This window comes from Enhydra lutris, unplaced genomic scaffold (assembly GCF_002288905.1).
Source record: "Enhydra lutris kenyoni isolate GAN:26980312 unplaced genomic scaffold, ASM228890v2 scaffoldscaffold10, whole genome shotgun sequence".
NCBI lineage: Eukaryota > Metazoa > Chordata > Mammalia > Carnivora > Mustelidae > Enhydra > Enhydra lutris.
Window position 1 is genome coordinate 1,626,507 of NW_019154094.1, and position 21,135 is coordinate 1,647,641.

Here is a 21,135-nt window from a genome sequence, read left to right on the forward strand (position 1 = left end):
TCGCTAGGGAGGCCCAGAGGGTAGCGAAGAAAGGGCGGGGCGAGAGTGTGGCATCACCCAAAACTGGCACCAACCCAAGCGAGATTGGGTTACACACTGGAGGCGTGCGGCGCCCCCGTGAGACCCCTGCGCGCTGCAGAATTAGCGCCGTAGCTTCTCCTTCTGGGCTGGGGTCTCCCAGGCGGCTCTGGAGAAACCCGGCCTCCGAACCACTGAGCTGCGCAGGGGAATGGGTGCTGATGTAGTGGACTCCCGGGCATGGTTTCCCGCGGGGAGGAGGTTCCTCCTGAGCCCAATGGAAGGCAGGGATTCCCCCCTAGGCAGGAGTTAACGAGGGTGCGGAGGTCCGACCGACCTGTCCCTTTGGAGAACAGGGTTCCTGGTGGGGAATGGAGGTCATGACTTACAGAGCCCCACAGAGGACTAGGGTCATGAAAGCTCCATAGAGGACGGGGGTCTTGACACTCTAGGGCACGGGAAGATGGGGTTCACCACTTGTCGAGACCCACGGAGGATGCAGGTCCCGATCCAAGGCTCCAGAGGACATGGGTCCTAATTGAGTCCCACCAGGACAGGGGCCTGACCGACCCGTCCCTCTTGGGTGAGTTCCGTGCGGGAAGGACCCCCCCCCCCCCCATGGAGAGCTACCCTGTCCAACTCACACCACAGGGACACCCCTACACCCTACCTCGCTGGGCTGAAGGGGGTCGTGATGGCCCGAGGGACGGAGTATGGGACACCCTACTGGGCTTTATGGGACAGGACGGTCCCACAACCCGCCCCGGGGCCAGCGGTCGTCCCTCCTCTCCCGCGGGGGCCGGGTTGGGGGCGGTGCCTGGCGGGCGGAGGCGGTTCCTGCGGCGGGGGCGCAGTCACCCGGCTGCGGGCTGCGGGACGTACTGGGCCGGGGGCTGGGGTGGGACCCGGTGGGCGCCATGGAGCTGCTCTCGGCGCTGAGCCTCGGTGAGCTAGCGCTCAGCTTCTCGCGGGTGCCGCTCTTCCCAGTCTTCGACCTCAGCTACTTCATCGTCTCCATTCTCTACCTCAAGTATGAGCCAGGTGAGCCAGAGCCAGCAGTCCGCGGGGGCTGGCATCGCGGAGCGGGGGGTGGGGGTAAACCTGCGGGTCGCGAGGAGGGGGAAGCCCTAGATCATGGCGGGTCACAGTACCCGGGACTGCTTCGGGGGAGCAGCAGGTGCTGGGATCGTGCTGTTCTTCCACAAGGAGTGGGCGGGGGGCGGCGGGGGGAAGACGAGGGAGGGCAAGGAGAGAAGCCCCCGGGATGGTGGGGCTGGGGGAGTGGGAGTGGATGAGGGCTGGATGGCAGGAGAGGAATGCAATTGTATAGAAGAGGGGGAACAGGTGCTCGGGAGGGTGCTGGAAGAGAAGGTCAGGGGTTCCGGCAGGGTCGCATGAATTTGGGCAAGCGGCATAGGTCGTGGTGAAAGCTCAAGCTGGGGTCGGTGCTGCCGGTCAGTCCAGATGTCCTGGCCGCCCGCAGTCGTGACCTCCCTCCTTGCCCTTGGCGCGCGGAGCCGGAGCGGCTCAGTGTCTATATAAGGACCGGCAGTGCTGGGGGTAGTAATCCGGTTCAGAGAAAGTGACACCGGTGCCCCCGCTGCTCGGCGGCCCTCGGCCCTCGGGCAATCTCCCCTCCTCCTCCGACAGAGCGAAGCTGGGTCTCCCGCGCCCGGCGGGAATTCTTCCAGCGGTGGCGCGGATCCTTTCCACTTACTGAGAAGGATCTGCCCTAGGGCAGGGTGATTTGGGGTTAGCTAACCCAGCCAGCCCCCGCCCCCCCCCCCCCCCCCCCCCCCCCCCCCCGCGGAGAATTGCAGAAGGGAAGAAAGACTCTGCTTCTTGGGGTTTTTTAAAAGCTTTTTTTTTTTTTTAAGATGATGGTAAATAGACTCCTTAGAGTGTGGTCTATTTTTAGATAAGGCTCACTGAATGTTTCTTGTTCATCTCCTAGCGTTTTAACTGTTATAGCACACCAGCCAACGACAGGGACAGGAATTTAGCTTTAGAAAAGGGATTGATCATCCGGAAACTTTGTGACTGTTTCTCGCACTTAGATGTAAATTCCTCTATATTCTTCTCCCAGGACTGAAATAGCTTTTTTTTTTTTTTTTCCAGATTATAAAAATAAGTGCTTCTTTGTTTTTAAAAATCAAGCTGAGAAACAGAAAGGAAAAAAGATCATTACAGTTGAGGTATTGCCGGCCCTTCCAGACCTCTATTCCATGGGTTTATAACCCTGTAGTTAGAGATGGTAGAGCACGATTTTATGCAAATAGGATCATATTCTGCTTGCCAAGTGTTTTTGTTCTGTTTTATTTTTGTCCACAAGCCAGGGCCTATTCTTTAAAAGCTATTCTGCAGATCAGTTACTTTGCAAAGCAAAATAAGCTTTGTGTTGTCTTAGCACGGGCACAGGACTGCATTTCCTGTCCAAGACAGATTTTGGTGGCTCATGCCAATCCCTGGACAAGTACAGAACCTAGCACACCTTGGGAAATCTTAAACTGTGGAGGGCTGGCACTTCAGAGGGATGTAGGACACAAATGTCTGGAGGAAAGAGGTCTTCAGGCTGGCGGGGAGTATGCAGGGGGAGGGGGGGTCTAGAAATTTCTGCCAGAGTGAATAAGTCATCTGAACTAGAGGTACTGGAGCCTGAAGGTTCCTGAAGATGGGGAAGTTTCAGTGGTTCATAACCTGCTTATATTAGGGTCTCGTGGGGGCTCTTAAACCCCATCTCACCTCCACTCCAGATAAACCGAATCAGAATATTTGGAATAGGGCTATCCCTGCATGCTTATGTTTCAGGGTCCCCTCCCCAGTGATTCCTGCATGCCTTCAAGATTGAGAAACCCCTGCCCAGTTCAAATGCCCTCGGTTTGCAACTGAGGAAGTAGGAAATAGTGGCTAAGCTAATTTACATACCCAACCTGTGGTCCCATGGCTGGTAGATACAGCCTTGGGACTCAAACCCAGGTCTGCTGGACCCCAAGACTCACTCCAATTGCTCTGAGGTACTTGCTTCCCTTTAGAAAAGGGAGGAGTTGGGCTTAGCTGTTAGCCCCCCCCCCCCACCCTGTTTGTTGTTCCTGCTGAGCCTCTACAAAGGTTTCTTAGAATCTGTGTGCTGACTACAGGAGCGGCCACAGAATCTGCAGGGCGCCTCACTCAGAAAGTCAGAATTTCAAGATGGTGACAGCAGCGCTAAAGTGAATGTGGGACCCTTCTGAACACAGGGTCCTGGGCAGTGGCAAAGGTAGCACACCTGTGGAGCTGAGAGCCACGCTGGCTTTTAGGGAAAATCTCTGAATTAGGAGTCAGCCTCTACCACTGAACACCAGGCTGGTGTCTGCACCTCCGTGAGGTTCAGCTCACTCATCTATGAAACAGGCTTGTAGGAACATAATCCCAAACTCTTCTGCCAGGCTATTGTAAAGATGTATTGAGAACTTTGTCCGTAGTAGGGTCTAAGGCACTTGGGAGAAGTAGTTACAATTATTTGTAAGGCTGTGGGATGATGTGTTTCCTGAGACGCAGGCATTTTCTGGGTCAGGCTTTCGTGAGAATCCTGAATGAGGACAGAGCTTAGAGTGTGGTCCTCAGATGAACAGCATCTGTGGCCCCTGGGAGCTAGTTAAGAAATGCAGAATGCCAGCCCACCCTCCCCCCACCCCCAGACCTGCTGAATCAGAATCTGCATAACATTTAAGGAAGGATGGACTAAAAGAGGCAGGAGCTCCTTATTAGAACCTGGAGCTCCTTAATACGGCTGGGAGGAGAAGATCTGGCTCACCTCCGGGTTCCCTAGTTCTATCCAAGAAGAGAAGAAAAAGCAGTGGATGTCGGCTGCATGGTTGAACGAATGAATGACAGTCCTGGATCCTTTTAAGCCTTGACCTATCCCAAGAACCTTCCAGACCAGTGGTTCTCAAATATACCTCCACATTAAACTCACCTGGGGAGCTTTTCAGAACCCTCTTGTTCCCGCAGCACCCTTCCACTTAAATTAGAATCGCTGTGCACATTACCAGTGTCAGTATGTCTTTTTTAAGTTCCCCAGATGAGAACCAGTTCTGTGTAAACAGTGTTGCCCAGGTCTCTGCACAAGTGACAGTGAGGGCCAGATCATTCTCTGTGGTGGGGGCCATCACAGGCATTTCAAGATATAGCACAGCATTCCTGTGGCTCAGCCTACTAGATGCTGGTAGCATCTAGTTGTGAAAACCAGAAATGTCCCCAGATGTAGTTGCCCCCAGTTGAGAAGCGGTGACCTAGACCAAGTCTCAAACGCCCAGTGCTTTCAAGGGCCAGGCAGGTGATGCATGGGAAGCAGTCTGCCAGCCACATGGGGACTGTTCCCAGGTGAGACCCAGCCATGCACATCTTCGCCTGATTGCAGCAAGAACCACCAGAAGTGATGTTTCAAGGGAAGCTGGAAGTGTGATATGCAGTTCCCTATGTGTATATGTTCGGCTGTTCAGACATTTTTTAATTTGTTTTAAAAAAATTTAAAAATTGTTTTAAATAAAACAATTAACATTTTTTTTCTTTTTAAGAAGTTAATGGGCTATTTTCTAGAGCAGTCTTAGATCCACAGCAAAATTAAGCTGCAAGTACAATTTTCGTGTACTCTCTGACTTCCTCCCCATCAACATTCTGCACAGAGGAGTACCTTTGTCATAATCCAGGAGCCCGTATCATTATTATTATAATATCACTATCACATATTATCAACCAAAGTCTAGAATTTACATTAGGGTTACTTGGTGTTGTACGTTTTGTGGATTTCGCCCATTGTATAACGTGTATCCACTATTAGGTTATCCTACAGATAATTTCACTAACCTAAAAATCCCCCAGGCTCCCCATGAGCATCCTGCCCCCTCCCTCCCTCTAACCCTGGACAACCCCCGATCTTTTCATCATCTCCATAGTTTTGCCTTTTGCAGAATGTCATAGAATTGGAACCATACAGTGTGTAGCCTTTTCAGTCTGGCCTCTTTCGCTCAGCAGTATGCATTTAAGGTTCTTCCATGTCTTTTCGTGGCTGGAAAGCTCATTTCTTTTCATTGCTGAGTAATCTCCCAGGGTACGTATGCACCATAGTTACTTATTCACCTACCGAAAGACATCTAGGTTGCAGGTTGAACATCTAAAATACTGTGGGACTAACAAGACAGCTCCTTGAGCCCTGTTTTGAGACCTCTGGCATGAACTCTAAGCTTTTTGAGGGTGAAGGGCTGCCTCTCCTCCAACCTTCCAAAAATCTGTCACAGGGGAAGAAACCAAGGCAGACAGCTGAGCTCCTTCAAGTCACTGAGAAGCTCTGTAAATACACCTCCCATGTTTGGACCTCAGACTAAATAGTGCAGAGCCATGGCTTTGCTGAAAGTGCCCTGGGGAACCTTCTAGTGCTTCCCTGCCTTCCATAGACAGGACTCTAACCCCCCAGAGAGGGAATGCCGGGATGCCCATCCCAGGCCAGAGCTAGGGACGTGATCAGGGCTTCCTCCTCCCTCCTCAGGCAGAGCTGATTTGTATAAATCCATCAGCTAAAATTTCCACCCACAGGTACTTTCCATTTCAGTTCAGTTCCAGGAATAACTCGTGCATAATTGCTAAGCTCTAAGCAATTTCTTTTTGTTCTCACCGGCGCCCTTTGAAATGGGTAATAGCACTGGGGTGACCACCTGACCCAGGTTCCGTTAAGACAAGCACCAGAAGCCCCATGTTCCGGGAACCCCTCGGTCCCAGACAAATCAGGCTGACTGGTCCCTCTACACAGCACCCCCATTATGCACAAACGTACCCATTGAAACCCAGAGAGAGGAGTGACTAGCCAAGCTCACCCAGCAAGAGGGGAGGGCTTTGGTGGCAAACCTGGGATTGCAACCCACTTTCTCGTGGTTCCTGATGCTCCCCCAGAACCCAGCAAGAGAAACCAGGAAGGAGTATGGCAAAGGGAAAGAGCCAAATAGAAGGTTCTCGGCACTGCCTTGCTGTGGATCTTCAGGGCAGGCCCATCCCCCAGCAGCCTCCGTCTTCTCCAGTGTGGCAATGAGGAGACTGACCTTGGTCTTCTGGGTTGCTGAGATAAATAAGTTTGATAATGCTAAGAATCATCTTGATAATTACGCACAATGCATTGAATCACCAATACGACTTGGGAAGAGGGTACTCTCATCCTCTTCTTTGGAAAGCAGAGGAAGCTGAGGCTGGCAGGGAGCAGTCATTTGTCCAAGGCCACACCAGAGAGAGTGAGCAGCAGGGCCAAACCGGGGTCTGTGACTTTTCCACCAGGGCTCACCCATGGTGCAAACACGGGAGCCTGCTTTACTCCCACTACCTGCCGCCCCGCCCCCACCCCCTGCTCCCTGGCCTCAGTCCCTGGGATGGTCCCAGAGGGCACCAGAATGACCCTGGAAAGAATTCAACCCCTAACGGTTATTTTTAGATGCAGAGGTATCCATTTCTGCAAAACATGGGTGCCTCACCTGACCCAAGCCCTTGCAGGACCCACCAGTTGCTCCAAAGGATTAACTCTCAGCTGGCAGCATTTTAAATAGACACCCCAGGGAAGAGAAGAGAACATTCTGCCTCATACTGTACGACCTTTGTCAATGCTGAGACTTAGGACACCCTCGAGGGCAGGGAGAAGATGTGCTGTGGGCTTGTAACTCCAGGGTGAGATCGAGGAGGGAAATTTCAATTCCAGCCCTTGTCAGGAGCTGGGCAAAGAAGGGACTGGGGTTCGCACCTGGCAGAAGGAGTGGGACACAGAGGAAAAATGGTTTGTCCAAGGTCTCATGGTTAGTTGGGGGTGGCAAAGAGAAAGGGGAGTGTGTTTACAACTTTTTTTCAGACTTTTATTAAGCATGTTTCCTGATTATAAAATGTAGTTTGTGCAAGAGAATGGATAGATAACTTGGGTTCTATTCCTATGTTAGCATACCTTACAGCAGAGAAAACTAAATACGGCCCTTGAAAATATTGTGCTCCGTCAAAGAGCGAGAGGTAAAAGACTATGTTATATGATTCCACCAAATGAAGTATGTAAGTTCAGAACATTTTCCTTCCTCCAAAAGGAAACGCCAGCCCGACGAGCAGTCAGTCCCCATCCTCCCCTCCCCAGCCCCCCGAAGTCACCAGTCTACTTTCTGTTTTTGTGGATTTGCCTGTTCTGGACATTTCATACAGATGACCTTACACACTGTGGGACCCTTTGTGTCTGACTTCTTTCACTTAGCATGTTTGTACAAGATTTGTTTTCATGTTGTAGGACTTCATTCCCCTTTAAGGCGGAATGATATTCCATTGTGTGGATCTACCACATCTTGTTTAACCATTCATCTATTGGTGGACACTTGGGTTGTTTCCACCTTTTGGCAAATTGTAAATAGTGCTGCCATGAACACGATTTTTTTTTTTTAAGATTTTATATATTTATTTGACAGAGAGATCACAAGTAGGCAGAGAGGCGGGCAGGGGCGGTGGGTGGGGGGTAGAAGGCTCCCTACTGAGCAGAGAGCCCCACGTGGGGCTTGATCCCAGGACCCCGAGATCATGACCTGAGCTGAAGGCAGAGGCTTTACCCCACTGAGCCACCCAGGCGCCCCGTGAACATGATTTTTTAAGAGCCTTCCAGAACCTTTTGCTAGGTTCTCTGGTAGGATATAGCACGGTTCCCCACTGCCCACCTCCTGCTCCTGGACCTCTGATCATGGCCATCAGAGAGGGAGCAGATGGTCAGGATCTGATAGGAGGCTGTGGAACCCCGTGTGATGAACATCCCATGTCCCTCTTGCCTATTGGTTTTCCGGGGGGACTCTTGTTTTTACTAGTTTTGATGATTAAGTATTTCAGACACACAGAATAAATATCACGGACACCTCTCTCACCTCCAAACAGATTTAACAGATGTGAACATAGATTTGCTTCAGATGGTTTTCTTAAAGACTTTATTTATTTATTTATTTATTTATTTATTTGAAAAAGAGAGAGAATGAGTGCAAGTTGGGGAAGGGGCAGAGGGAGAGGAAGAGAATCTCAAGCAGACTCTGAGTGGCGCACAGAGCCAACTTCATGGTTCTTAGAGTGAAAGATCCTACAATGACCCCTGTTCCAAGTAAGGTCGCATGCTGAGGTTCCGGTGAGCATGACTGCTGGGCAGGAGGACCCTGGTCCCCCATATAACTCGCTGCAAGTGGGGATAATGATCCATATATCATGTGCGGCTAACAGCTCTCAAGGATGGAGCGAAGGGGTATAGTTTCCTGGGACAAAATAGTAACTCCCTGAATCAATGAAGCGGGGAGGTTTTCTTATAGTGCGACCTAGAGTGCCCAACACAGCCTCAATGCCTGGGGGTGTTCCCTCCACATTTACAAGAAGGGGAGCTCCATGAGGGCAGGAGTTCATTCACTCCCAGCTGTTTATTGGGTGGCTGCTATTTGGCAGGCCTAGCACCGTGCACTGGGGGTACAGCAGCAGGTAAAACTGAGGAGGTCCCCGTACTCACCAAAGGATTAAGACCAAACCAGTCCATTGAGTGTATCAACAGTATGGATCCGTATTCATGTCAGTGTCTTTGTCCGTGGTGCAGGTCATGGAGAGACCAAGCATTCAGACTCAGTTTAGAGACTAAAGGCATTCAATTTCTAGAAACAACGTGATTTTTCGTTTAAGTTTTTTTTTTTTTTTGAGAGAGAGGGCACACGAGCAGGGGGAGGGGCAATGGGAGAAGCAGAATTCCTGCTGAGCAGGGAGCCCAATGTGGCACCAGATCGCAGGACCCCGGGGTCAAGATCTGAGCCAAAGGCAGACACCCAATCAACTGAGCCACCAAGGTGCCCCCAAAGTGACAAAAAACAGGGTGCCTGGGTGGCTCAGTCAGTTCAGCACCCAACTTTTGATTTTGGCTCAGGTTGAGCCCTGCATTGGGCTCCACACTCAGCAGGGAATCTGCTTGAGATTCTCTCTCTCCCTCTGCCCCTTCCTCCACTTGTGCTCTCTCGCGTGCACGCTCTTTCTCTCTCAAATACATAAACACAGCTTAAAAAAAAAAAAAGGAGGGGCACCTTGTGTATAGATTCTAATATTCACCACCACAGTTGGGGTACAGAATGGTTCTGGCACCCCAAAGGAACTCCCTCGCGATGTTCCTTTATAGTTATATCCTCCTCCATGCCCTAACGCCTGGTAACCACTGATCTACTCTTTGTCACGTATCGCTATGTTTTTTTTACTTGGAGAAAGTCATAGAAATTATATCATATAGTATGTAACCTTCTCTTTTCTTTTTAAAGATTTATTTGAGAGAGAGAGCAGGAGTGAGGGAGGGACAGAGGGAGAGGGACAGAGAGTCTTTTTTTTTTATTTTATTTATTTATTTGACAGACAGAGATCACAAGTAGACAGAGAGGCAGGCAGAGAGAGGGGAAGGGAAACAGGCTCCCTGCTGAGCAGAGAGCCTGATGTGGGGCTCAATCTCAGGACTCTGGGATCATGACCTGAGCCGAAGGCAGAGGCTTTAACCCACTGAGCCTCCCAGGCGCCCCGAGACAGAGTCTTAAGCAGACTCCAGACTGGCTGACTGAGATGCTTAGGGGTGGGGTTCAGGTATCTGGTTTGTAAAGTCCCCCAGCAATGCTGATATACAAACAAATGGAAGGTCAGTGCACTGAGCCCTTTTCTTGACAAATGGGATTCCTGTTTCTTTTTTTTTTTTTTTTAAGATTTTATTTATTTACTTATTTGACAGAGAGAGAGAGAGAGAGATCACAAGTAGGCAGGGCAGCAGGCGGGGGGGTGGGGAGCAGGCTCCCTGCTGAGCAGAGAGCCCGATGCAGGGCTCAATCTCAGGACCCTGAGATCATGACCTGAGCTGAAGGCAGAGACTCAACCCACTGAGCCACCCAGGTGCCCTGGGATTCCTGTTTCTGTTTGCTAAGCAAGATCATTCTTTTTTTTTATTTTGTTGCCTTGGGTTTATAGAAAGACTCAGTTGACTATCATTTATGAGTGTGTATCCTCAGTTACAGAAATGGAAATAAGTTATATTTTTTTCTGTCATCCATTTTATTTTATAACAGCTTCATTAAGCCATAATTCACATACCACCCATTTACAGCATCCCATTCATTGGTTTTCAGTGTATTTGCAGAATTGTACAACCAGCACGTCCAAAAGAAATCTGTAGCCTTTAGCTGTCACCCTTCCATATCCCCCATTCCCTCCAGCCCTAAGCAACCTCTAATCTACTTTCTCTTAGTGTTAAAAATTTAATAAAATACCAAGACCCATAATAGGATAAAGTCCACAGGGTCATGGGAGCCCAGAGGCAGGAGTGACTGACCCAGCAGAGCAAGGAAGCCTTCCTAGAGGAGGTGGCATTTGTGCTTGGCCATTTTTGCTTTTGTGTCTTTGCTCCTTCTATGCCACTAACTTGTAACAGAAGACAACAAGTGTTGGGGAGGAGGTGGAGAAGTTGGAACCCGTGTGAACAGCTGATAGGAATATAACCTGGTGCAGCTGCCATGGAAAACAATATGGCAGTTCCTCAAACAAGTTATAACATAGAATTACCATTTGACCCATCAGTTCCATTCTGGGTGTATCCCCAGAAGAGTTGAAAGCAGGAACTCAAATTGATACTGGTTCACTTATGTTCTTAGCAGCATTATTCGTCATCGCCAAAAGGTAGAAATAACTCCAATGTCCATCAATGGGTGAGTGGGTAAACAAAATATGGTATATCCATACAATGGAAGATTATTCAGTCTCAGAGAAGAAGGAATTCTGATGCATGCTACAACATCAGGTTATTATGCTGAGTGAAAGAAGCCAGACACAAGGGGACAAATATGTGTGATTCCACTTACATGAGGTCCCTAGAGGAGTGGAATTCACAGAGACAGGAAGTAGATGGTGGGAGCCAGGGGCTGAAGGAGGCAACAGAGAGTTAGTGTTTAATGGGGACAGAGTTTCAGCTGGAGACAATGAAAAAGTCCTGGAGATGGATGGTGGTGATGGTTACATGACAGTGTGAATGTGCTTCATGCCGCCAAGCTGTTCACTTAGAAATGGTTAAAGTAGCACATTTTATGTATATTTTACCACAATAAAAAAAAAAGGTAAAAAGAAAGAGAGACCAAGAGGACAGGCATGAGCTTGTAGGGATCTTGGCGTCACCCCAAGGCAGGAGCAGCCGCATGGAAGCGTTCCCATCTGTACATCGCTCCCTCTCCACGCCGCCCTCTCTTGTAGGGATGAGAGTGACCGCTTGGCTGTGGTTATCAATGAGGATTTAGCAAGTCCTTCATATAAATGTAAACCCAGTGTCTGAGACCTAGAGGGGCTTGCTAAGTGGGACCTGGCGTTACCGTCATTGCCACGTCTCTGAGCACGGAAGAAGGAGCCCTGGCCCAGCTCTGCCTTTTCTCCATGTGACCTCAGGCACCTGTCCAGCCTGTCTGAGCCTGGGTTCTTCCTCTGAAATGGGCAAGCTGCAAGGCAGCTGAATTAGGATGGGCTGACCAGAGGGTATGGGGACAAAGCATGCCCTTGGCACTCTGCTGACAGTGGGGAACACCCCTGTGCCCCTCAGGAGCAGTCGAGCTGTCCCGGCGCCATCCCATGGCATCCTGGCTGTGTGCAATGCTACATTGCTTCGGGAGTTACATCCTGGCTGATCTGCTCCTTGGGGAGCCCCTAATCGACTACTTCAGCAACAATTCCAGCATCCTGCTGGCCACAGCTGTCTGGTAAGCACTGTCCAGCTGGTGGGGTATGGGAGAGCAGAGTTGGGGGCAGGGGTGACCCAGCCACCTGGAAGGTGGGAGGTGGGGTTGGAGTAAATGGGGTTGGAGGAAATGGGACCCATCTGCACAACATTCACAGCAGACCTGAGTGCACTGCTGTCCACAGCTCTATCCCAAGCCCAGCAAGCCAGGGAGGGGGATCTGGACACAACCTCATCCCCCCAGGGACCCCCAATGGTCTGTCTCCCCCTGACACTCTGCATTCTCTCCCCAAAGGTACTTGATTTTCTTCTGCCCCCTGGACCTCTTTTACAAGTGTGTCTGCTTCCTGCCTGTGAAACTTATATTCGTGGCCATGAAGGAGGTAGTGAGAGTCCGCAAGATCGCTGTGGGGATCCATCACGCCCACCACCACTACCACCACGGGTGGTTTGTCATGATTGCCACTGGCTGGGTCAAAGGTAAACAGGACCATGATGACATTGGGAAATCACCTCCGCTGAGAACCCCTGCTCAGTGGTACATGTCTGGCACCCAGGTTGGCACAGACATCGCTCCAGGCTACGAGGACTGTTGTGGGAGTCCAGCCTCATTAGCTGACAACTTTCGAGTAAATGGGAAGATTCTTCCAGAATTTAACTGTCAAAGATAAACATGCCCACAAGACAATGATGGCTGTCTCTCAAGCAGGGGTCCTCAGCTGTGACACTACTGATGTTTGGTGCCTGGTCATCCTTTGTGGTGGGTGCTGTCCTGTGTGGGGTAACATGTTGAACAGCATCCCTGGCCTTCTCCCACCAGATGTCAGTAGTGCCCACCTGTGTGACAACCAGAAATGTCTTATCTCATTTGATTCTTAAGACTCTGCTTTAGGAAAAAATCTAACATCATCCCCTATTTACTGAGAAGGGAAATGAAATGACTTGCTCATGGTCACACGGCTAAGGGGGTGTAGCTACGTTTGACTCCAGATCCTCAGAATTCAACATCCACATTCTTAACGACTTTGAAGTCCTCCTTTTCCCTTCTCCTTTGGCTATGCTAAGAGGCAGGCCAAGATAGACTTTAAAGCAGAAAATGTGGGACGCCTGGGTGGCTCAGTTGGTTAAGCCGCTGCCTTCGGCTCAGGTCATGATCCCAGCATCCTGGGATCGAGTCCCACATCGGGCTCCTTGCTCGGCAGGGAGCCTGCTTCTCCCTCTGCCTCTGCTGCCACTCTGCCTGCCTGTTCTCTCTCTCTCTGGCAAATAAATAAATAAAATCTTTTTAAAAATAAATAAATAAATAAATAAAGCAGAAAATGTTACTAAAAATTAAAGAAGGACCCTTTATAATGATAGTTCAATCCACTAGGAAGATACAACAATAATAAACATATATGCACCTAAAAATAGCACCAAAATATATAAAGCAAAAACTGAGAGAAGCTAAAGGAGAAATAGATAGTCCAGCAATAATAGTTGTAGAGGTGGACCCAGGAGTAACAAGAAGACAAGGAAAGAAGGCTCAACTTTCTTTTTGCTAACACCACGGGCCTCCTTATCCCTGCTCCCTGATACCAAAGTGGGTACTGCCAACATGCCGGGGCCTACAAGCACACTCAACTGAGCCATAGTGTACTCAGCTCCATTGACACGTGGGGCTGGATCATGCTCTGTGGTGGAGACTGTCTTGTGCACTGTAGGATGTTGAGCAGCATTCCCGACCTTAACCCACCAGTAGCAGCCCTGTCCCAGTTGCAACAACCAAAAATGTTTCCAGATATTTCCAAATGCCTCCTTGGGGGCAAAATCACTCCAGATATGTCCAGTGGTACATACCAGGTACCTCGGCACAGCCATTTCTGGAGTGGGTGTTCAGCTCTCTTTAGCCAATACATTTGGGGTAAATGGGAAGATTTTTCTAGAATTTCAACCATTATGTCCCACGTGGGTCTCCTTATTTGCTCTCCAGGAAGCCTGTGCTATAGAATAAATGCCCCAGGAGTACAGCTTGCCTCCCAGAGGGCACATGGCTTAAGAAACACTGAAAATTTAGAACCCTGAGGAGGAGGAAGACTGAGATGGGGAGCCTTCTAGAAGCCTTATGCACAGTTCAGGGTCCTGGGCTAGGGATATCAGGGCAGACAACCCAGATTTGTCCAAGATATGCCTTGCAGATGAGATATGAGCTCAATTCCTTCATGCTGCTTTTGCTCCAAATATGTCGTGTGACCCTCCTGAGCCTCAGTTTCCCTACTGCAGCTGGTTATCATACACCCAGGCTCATTATCTCTCTGGAGAAGACTCTAGGAGCAGTGAAGCTGCTTCCTTGGGAACTCAGCTGAGAAGAGTGGGGAGCTGGAGGTGGCCGGCTCATTCAGAAGCACCCTGTCTCCTAGGCTCTGGCGTTGCCCTCATGTCTAACGTTGAGCAGCTGCTCCGAGGGGTCTGGAAGCCAGAGACCAATGAGATCCTGCACATGTCCTTGTGAGTATCCATTCCACCCCCCTACCATCCCTCCTGTATGTACAGGTGCCTCCTGGGCCTGACCCTGGGTTGGATGTTCCTAGTAACTTAGAAGCCCCAGCCACTAATTCTGTCTTCCAGAAGCTTCCAGAGGTCGTGGAGCATCCTTGGAGCTGAAAGGGAACTGTAACTCTGCCTTGGGGGGAGGAGCAGGCAGAGCTGCAGGGTGATGAGATACTTGATTTGGGTTTTGAAGAGTGAGTAGGAGTTTACTGGCAAAGGGCAAGCCTCCGGACAGAGGCCAGCACCTCTGCCAACTGTCAAGTGAGAAAAGTACAATGATTCTGCCCAGTTCTGCAGGGTCACGGTACAGAGCGCGGGTAGGGAGGAGTACGGAGCATTGGTGGAGAATGCAGGGCACAGAGTGCGGGTGGGGAGTGTAGCTGGAACTAGATGGGCAGGACCACAGGGCAGTATCCCGGACCCAACCTAGGGTCCCGTGCTACATTTAGCCTATACATTTCTAAAAGACCTCATTGGTTTGGGCTCGTTAAATTTTCTCCCAATCTATAATAAAGAAAGTGATAGCCATTAAAATATGACACTTTTTTAAAAGGCTCACCCATATGCCAAAGAAAATTCCCATTTCACACTTATCTCATTTCATCCCTACTGGAGGCCTATTCCCACCCTCAGTTCACCAACAAGGAAATGGGGACCCAGAATGTTATGTTGCCTGCTACTGAGTGGGCAAGTGCTTTCCCATCCTGCATTCTGTTTCGGCCTCATGAGCGGAGGGTGAGGGCTCCATGGATTCACGCTCATAAACTCCCTGGCCCTGGTATCTGGTGAGCGCTTTGGAAATATCAGGCAGAATTATCATCATTAAGGACAGCAGTGAACCACGGACATCGGGAGCAGAAGTCACAGGTCTCTCTTCTGCAACAAGTTAAAATATTGCAAACCTATCCCATAGGAAAGGAAAGGAAAGTTAAGAGAAACCATGTGTTGTAATCCTACCTTCTGGGGGACGTTTTACTGGGGTTTGGTTACACAGACATAGCTGACTGCCTGCACGCCTGACCTGTCTTCAGCCCCTCCAGAGGTCGATCTGATACCACGTGGCCCAAGACCCCACCTTAAATCACATCGTTCCTAACTGGTATGACCCAAAGTCCCCAAGTGAACAGAAACACTCCTTTCAGGCGGGACATTTCCAGGGCTGAAAGGAGACCTCCCAGGAGCCAGAGGGGAAAGCCACACCTCTCTTTGGGCCAAGTTAACCCTTTACTGTGCAGGGAGACTCCCCCCCCCCCTTATCTATGCCATGCAGGCAGCTTCCCACCTCCCACTCAGGAGAAGCTGGGATGAAAACTGGGGCCGGTAGTGGGCAGGTGGAGAAGGGGGGCTGGGCCAGAGGGAAAAAGGCCTGGGCTGCGTGGTGCCTCATAGTAACAGAGGCTGCCCCCTCCAGCCCCACGAAAGCCAGCCTCTACGGAGCCATACTCTTCACCCTCCAGCAGACCCGCTGGCTCCCGGTGTCCAAAGCCAGCCTCATCTTCATCTTCACCATGTTCATGGTATCCTGTAAGGTAAGCCGTCCTGCCCTACCTCATGCCAGCCCACACCTTGCAGGCTGGGAGCTCAGACTTGTGCTCTTGTGTCCCAGAATGGACAGCCCTAAGGCAGAGAGCTGGGGAAGGGGGTCCCTATAGGTCTGTGCATCGGAAGAAGGTCTGATAAGAGGAGGGTCCAGCACGTGGGGAAGGGTAAGGACAATTAAGGCCTTCTGGGCACAGGGCCCAGCCTGGGCAAAGGCCAAAAAGAGGGGCAGAAGCTCATGGAGTCTGTTTGGAGAATCGGGGCCTTGTGCTTGGTGATGGAGAGCTGAGGGTCAAGACCCAGGAAGGCACACTCAGGACCCCAGGGACTCAGGCTGGACGAGGAATGGTGCTGGTTTCATCTTGAGGCCTTGAGCTGGGGTCAGCTCACCCAGGAGGGGTCTTCGGGAACCACACTGTCCTATCCCATAGATCTGGGGAGCTCTGCTGCTGGCTGCCTGGGAGGGGACCCATTGGTCACTGAAAGGGAGAAGGGAATGAGTCCCCCCTACCCCAAGCACTGTTTCTCTCTAGGCCCAGGTGTTGGGGGGCCCCTGACATTGAGGGGAGAGATCAACTGTCCCCATTGCTGTCTGGGGTTTCAGCACCAGAAGTCCTATATCCAGGAATCCTACAATAGTTAGTCATCCTCCTGGGGGTGCGTAAAGCCAGAGGGATGGATCTTGACTACCTCTGACCTTGACCTGGCTGACTTTTTCTCCCCTCTTTCCTCCTCTTACCCCCCACATCTTGCTTTCTGCCTCGGTCTCTATCTCTTTTGCTGTCTCCCTGTCCCTCTGTTACCCTACCTCAGGTGTTCCTGACGGCCACTCACTCCCACAGCTCCCCTTTTGATGTTCTGGAGGGCTACATCTGCCCTGTGCTGTTTGGGACCGCCTGGGGGGGCAACCATCACCACGACAACCATGGTGGGTCCCATGGTGGGTCCCATGGCGGAGGCGGACCCGGCTCGCCACACTCAGCCCTACCTGCTAGGTCCAAGGAGGAGCTGAGTGAGGGCTCCAGGAAGAAGAAGACCAAGAAGGCAGATTAGTGGATGGCCCAGAGGCCTTGAGGGGTGCCAGGGAGAAGACCTGGACCCAGGACCCTCAGAGCCGGTGCAGGAGCATTGTGGGCTCTGCTCTCCCCTCTCCAGGCCTCAACTTCCCAGTCTGCAAACTGGGGCCATGTGGGGGGGGTGTTAAATGAGATATGGGGGTGAGGAGAGGGTAGAGGGGTCCCTCTCTCTTTCTGCCAGGCCACCATAGCGACATAGCTTTATTTGGCGGGAGACCCACAGCATCCTGGCAGTGGCCCCAGCCAGAAACCCTAACAGTTATATTCTTGGTTCCACTATTCCCTCTTTAAAACTACATCTGGACTCCGGAAGAACTTCAAGTCAGGTTGAGACTCGTGAAATTGATGGGCAATTCCTAAGTGTCTGCTATGAGGCAGCTGCTGCGACTTCTGTCTCCTCGTGCCCGCTCCTCCCGGACGGCACTGGACAAGCTGCCTCCTCCGAGCCTCGCATTCCCCATCTGTGTAGTGGAGACCCTCCCCCCCAGCCCCTCCGTGTGGAAGTGCTGGTGTGCACCTGGACATGAACCAGCCTTACCAACTCTCTAAAGCACTGTGCAGGCGGGAGGGGAGGCCTTAAGGGGTGTTCCTCATGCTTGAGAACGGCTTTGCATTTTAGATTATTTGTGTTCGTGGATCGGAGAACCCCCGCAAGTTACCTGGCACAGAGGGGGGGCCTTCAGTAGACACATTTGGGCCAGTCTTAAGAGCTTGGGGCGTGGGGAAGGCATGCTGTGATCTTTGGCTTCAGGCAGTCCCGAAACCAAAGAAATGCAGCAAGCTGGGCCGGGGTGCCAAGATCCAGCTCCATCAAGTGCCCCTGGACACTTGCTGTCGGGCCCTAGAAGCTTCGGGCCTCCCCATGCTGGCGTCCTCCACTGCTCAGTCATTCAGAGGACTCGGCTTGCTCTGTGCCGAGCCTTGTGCTGCTGCTGGGCGGTCCCAGAACGTGCTCCAGGGTGAGTGAGGGGAACAGTAGCTGAGGCCCCTTGCCCCGACCCCACGGGCCGCCTTCATCTCAGCCTGCATCACCAGGACAGCCAGGAGGGCCGGGTAGATTAGGTGTGGCTAGTCTCAGGTGGGGTTTGGGCACGGATGGGGCCAGTTTAGAGCTGTCCTCTGCACCAGGGGGGGATCAGAGCAGCAGCCTACGACGGCAGCAAGATCAGTGCGTGGGGTCCCGGGTATTGCCGAGCTGTTGGGAAAGTGCCTTGATCTGGTGACACCTGGGAGCCGGTTGGGTCCTGAGACTCCCAATGCATCTCCTCTTGCATGTTTATCAAGGCTCGGCATGAAGGTACAGCAAATAAATCTGTTGTGGACGAAGCACATTGGCCTGGCTGATTTATTCCTGCTCTTTCGGCCTCAGGACACGGCAGGGTTCTGTGTCCTTAGAGACGCTCAGAGTTTCCAGGGAGACGAGGCTCATGGCAGCCCCCAATGGCCAAGAGGAGATGGAGCCTGTGGGTAGAGTTTGGAGTCTGGAGTTCACATATTTACTGTGCCACCGACAGATCATGGGGCCTCCCTTCTCCAAGCCTGTTTGCTTCTTGGGGAATGCGGGTAATGATTATCACTGTCCTTTATGGACAGATGGGAGAATTAACAGGGTGATTGGGGTTTGCAGCTAAGAGTCCGTACAGGACCCTGTTAAGAGAACCACTTGGCAATCACACATCTGATAAAGGGATTGTATCCAGAATATATAAAGAAGTCCCAAAACTCAATAATAAAACAGCCCAATTAAAAATGCGTAAAGGATTTGAAAGGACACTTGGCCATGGAGAATATATAGATGACATTTTAAAAAGCACATGAAAAGATGCCCAGCATCCTTAGCCATCAGGGAAACGGGTGGGAAGGTACCCATTACACTGTCTAGGATGGTTAAATTAAAAAGACTGACCAGGGGCGCCTGGGTGGCTCAGTGGGTTAAAGCCTCTGCCTTCGGCTTAGGTCATGGTCCCAGGGTCCTGGGATCGAGCCCCGCATCGGGCTCTCTGCTCAGCGGGGAGCCTGCTTCCTCCTCTCTCGCTGCCTGCCCCTCTGCCTACTTGTGATCTCTATCTGTCAAATGAATAAATAAAAATTTAAAAAAAAAAGACTGACCATACTGAGTGCTGGCAAGGATGTGGAGCAATGGGAACTCTCTTCATTCTGTGGGCAGGAATATAAAATGGTGCAGCTTCTCCAGAAGACAGTGGCACTTTCTTAAAAATTTAATTTTCCGGGGTGCCTGGGTGGCTCAGTCGGTTAAGCATCTGCCTTTGACTTGGGTCATAACCCCAGGATCCCGGGATCAAGTTCCATATTGGGCTCCCTGCTCAGCAGGGAGCCTGCTTCTCCCTCTGCCTGCAGCTCTCCCTGCTTCTGCTCTTTGTCTCTGACAAATAAATAAATAAAATCTTTTTAAAAACTAAATGTTCATTTACCATATAACCCAGCTATTCGGGTGCCTGCCTGAGAGCAATGAAAATATGTGTCCGTGCAAAGACATGTACACCGATCTGAATAGGCGCTTTGTAATAGCCCCAAACTGGAAACAACAAATGTCCATCAAAAGGTGAGGGGATGGATAACTGCTCCATCCCAGTGGAATCGTGCTCAGCAATTCCATTAGCAAAAGGAACCAGCATGGGACAACATGAGCGAGCTTCCAATGCATTACAATGGGTGGGGGAAACCATATAAAGAAGAATACATACTCTACAAGCCCATGTATATAAAATTCTGGAAAAGGCAAATTAATTTATAGTAACAGGCTGATCAGTGGATGCTTGGGGAGAGAGGGATGAGGAGGGGAGAGGGGGAGGGAGGGATGGCGAAGAAGCACATAAAAACTGAGTGGTGGGGGCGCCTGAGTGGCTCAGTGGGTTAAAGCCTCTGCCTTCAGCTCAGGTCATGATCCCAGGGTCCTGGGATCAAGCTCCATATCAGTGATCTCTATCAAAAAATAAACAAAATCTTAAAAAAAAAAAAGAAAGAAAGAAAGAAACTGAGTGGTGGAAATCTTAACTATCCTGACTGTAGTGGTGATTTCATGGGTCTATATGCACATCACAACCTACCAAATCCTGTGGTTTAAAGGATTTTTTTTTTTTTTTTGACAGAAGGAGAGAGATCACAAGTAGGCAGAGAAGCAGGCAGAGAGAGAGGGGGAAGCAGGCTCCCTGCTGACCAGAAAGCCCAATGCAGGGCTCGATCCCAGGACCCTGAAATTATGATCTGAGCCGAAGGCAGGCTTAACCCACTGAGCCATCCAGGTGCCCCGAATCCTATGATTTAAATGTGCGCTGTTTAGGAGCACCTGCCTGGCTCAATCGGTAGAACGCACAACTGGTAATCTCAGGGTTGTAAGTTCAAGCCCCACGTTGGGTTTGAAGCCTACTTTTAAAAAAAATGTGAAGTTTATTGTATGTCAATTATATCTCAATAAAGATGTAAAAAAATGTTCACTTAAAAAAGAAAAGAATTCCATAAAAAATTGGGCAGAATATTTGAACAGTCAGGGGTGCCTGGGTGGCTCCGTCGGTTAAGCATCTGCCTTCTGCTCAGTTCTGAACTGATCCTAGGGTCCTGAGATCGAGTCCTTAGTGGGAGCTCTCTGCTCAGTGGGGAGCCTGCTTTTTTTCCCCTCTCCCTTTGCCCCTCCCCCTGCTCATGCTCTCTTTCTCCCTACTCAAATTTAAAAAAAAAAAAAAACTTAAGAAAAAAGATTTGAACAGTTCACCATGGAGAATATATGGACAGCAAGTAATCCCATGCAATAAACACATGAAAACTATAACAAAATGCCCCTGCATATCTGTTAGGGGCTGAATTGTGTCCCCCACCCACCAAATCCATAGGTTGAAGACCCAATCACCAACACCTCAGAAGGTAACCATATATGGAGATAGGGTCTTTAAAAAGGCGATTAAGTCAAAATGAGCTCTTTGGGTGGGCCCCACTGCAGTGTGACTGGGGTCCTTATAAGAAGAGATTAGAGGGGCACATGGGTGGCTTAGTCAGTTGGGTGTGTGCCTACCACTCATGTCATGATCCCCGCATCCTGGGATGGAGCCCCGGGGTAGGGCTCCCTACAGAGTGGGAAACCTGCTTCTCCCTCTCCTCCCAGCTTGTGCTCTCTGTCACTATCTCTGTCAATCCCTCTCTCTCTCTCAAATAGATAAAATCTAAAAAAGAGAGAGAGAGAGACAGAGAGATTAGGACACAGACATGAGCAGCGCAAAG

The 21,135-nt window shown here is 50.5% G+C and overlaps 1 protein-coding gene across 2 annotated transcripts; it reads left to right on the forward strand.

Moving 5' to 3' along the window:
- The first annotated feature begins 62 nt into the window (after positions 1-62).
- LOC111144279 (transmembrane protein 38A) lies at positions 63-18,224 on the forward strand. Of its 2 annotated transcripts, XM_022498513.1 has the most exons (7): positions 63-601; positions 1,006-1,059; positions 11,624-11,780; positions 12,054-12,238; positions 14,158-14,245; positions 15,699-15,816; positions 16,640-18,224. In XM_022498513.1, exons 3-7 carry the CDS (start codon positions 11,653-11,655, stop codon positions 16,877-16,879), a joined length of 759 nt encoding a protein of 252 aa, XP_022354221.1. In that variant the 5' UTR covers positions 63-601; positions 1,006-1,059; positions 11,624-11,652; the 3' UTR covers positions 16,880-18,224. The 2 variants fall into 2 exon arrangements, with proteins under 2 accessions (XP_022354221.1, XP_022354220.1); XM_022498512.1 differs by lacking the exon at positions 63-601 and having other exon boundaries at positions 870-1,059.
- Positions 18,225-21,135: the final 2,911 nt, after the last annotated feature.

Coding starts and splice junctions, on each gene's coding strand:
- LOC111144279 (XM_022498512.1), top strand. CDS start 936: ATGGAGCTGCTCTCGGCGCTGAGCCTCGGTGAGCTAGCGCTCAGCTTC. Junction 1,060..11,623: donor CTACCTCAAGTATGAGCCAG/GTGAGCCAGAGC, acceptor TGTGCCCCTCAG/GAGCAGTCGAGCTGTCCCGG. Junction 11,781..12,053: donor CTGCTGGCCACAGCTGTCTG/GTAAGCACTGTC, acceptor CTCTCCCCAAAG/GTACTTGATTTTCTTCTGCC.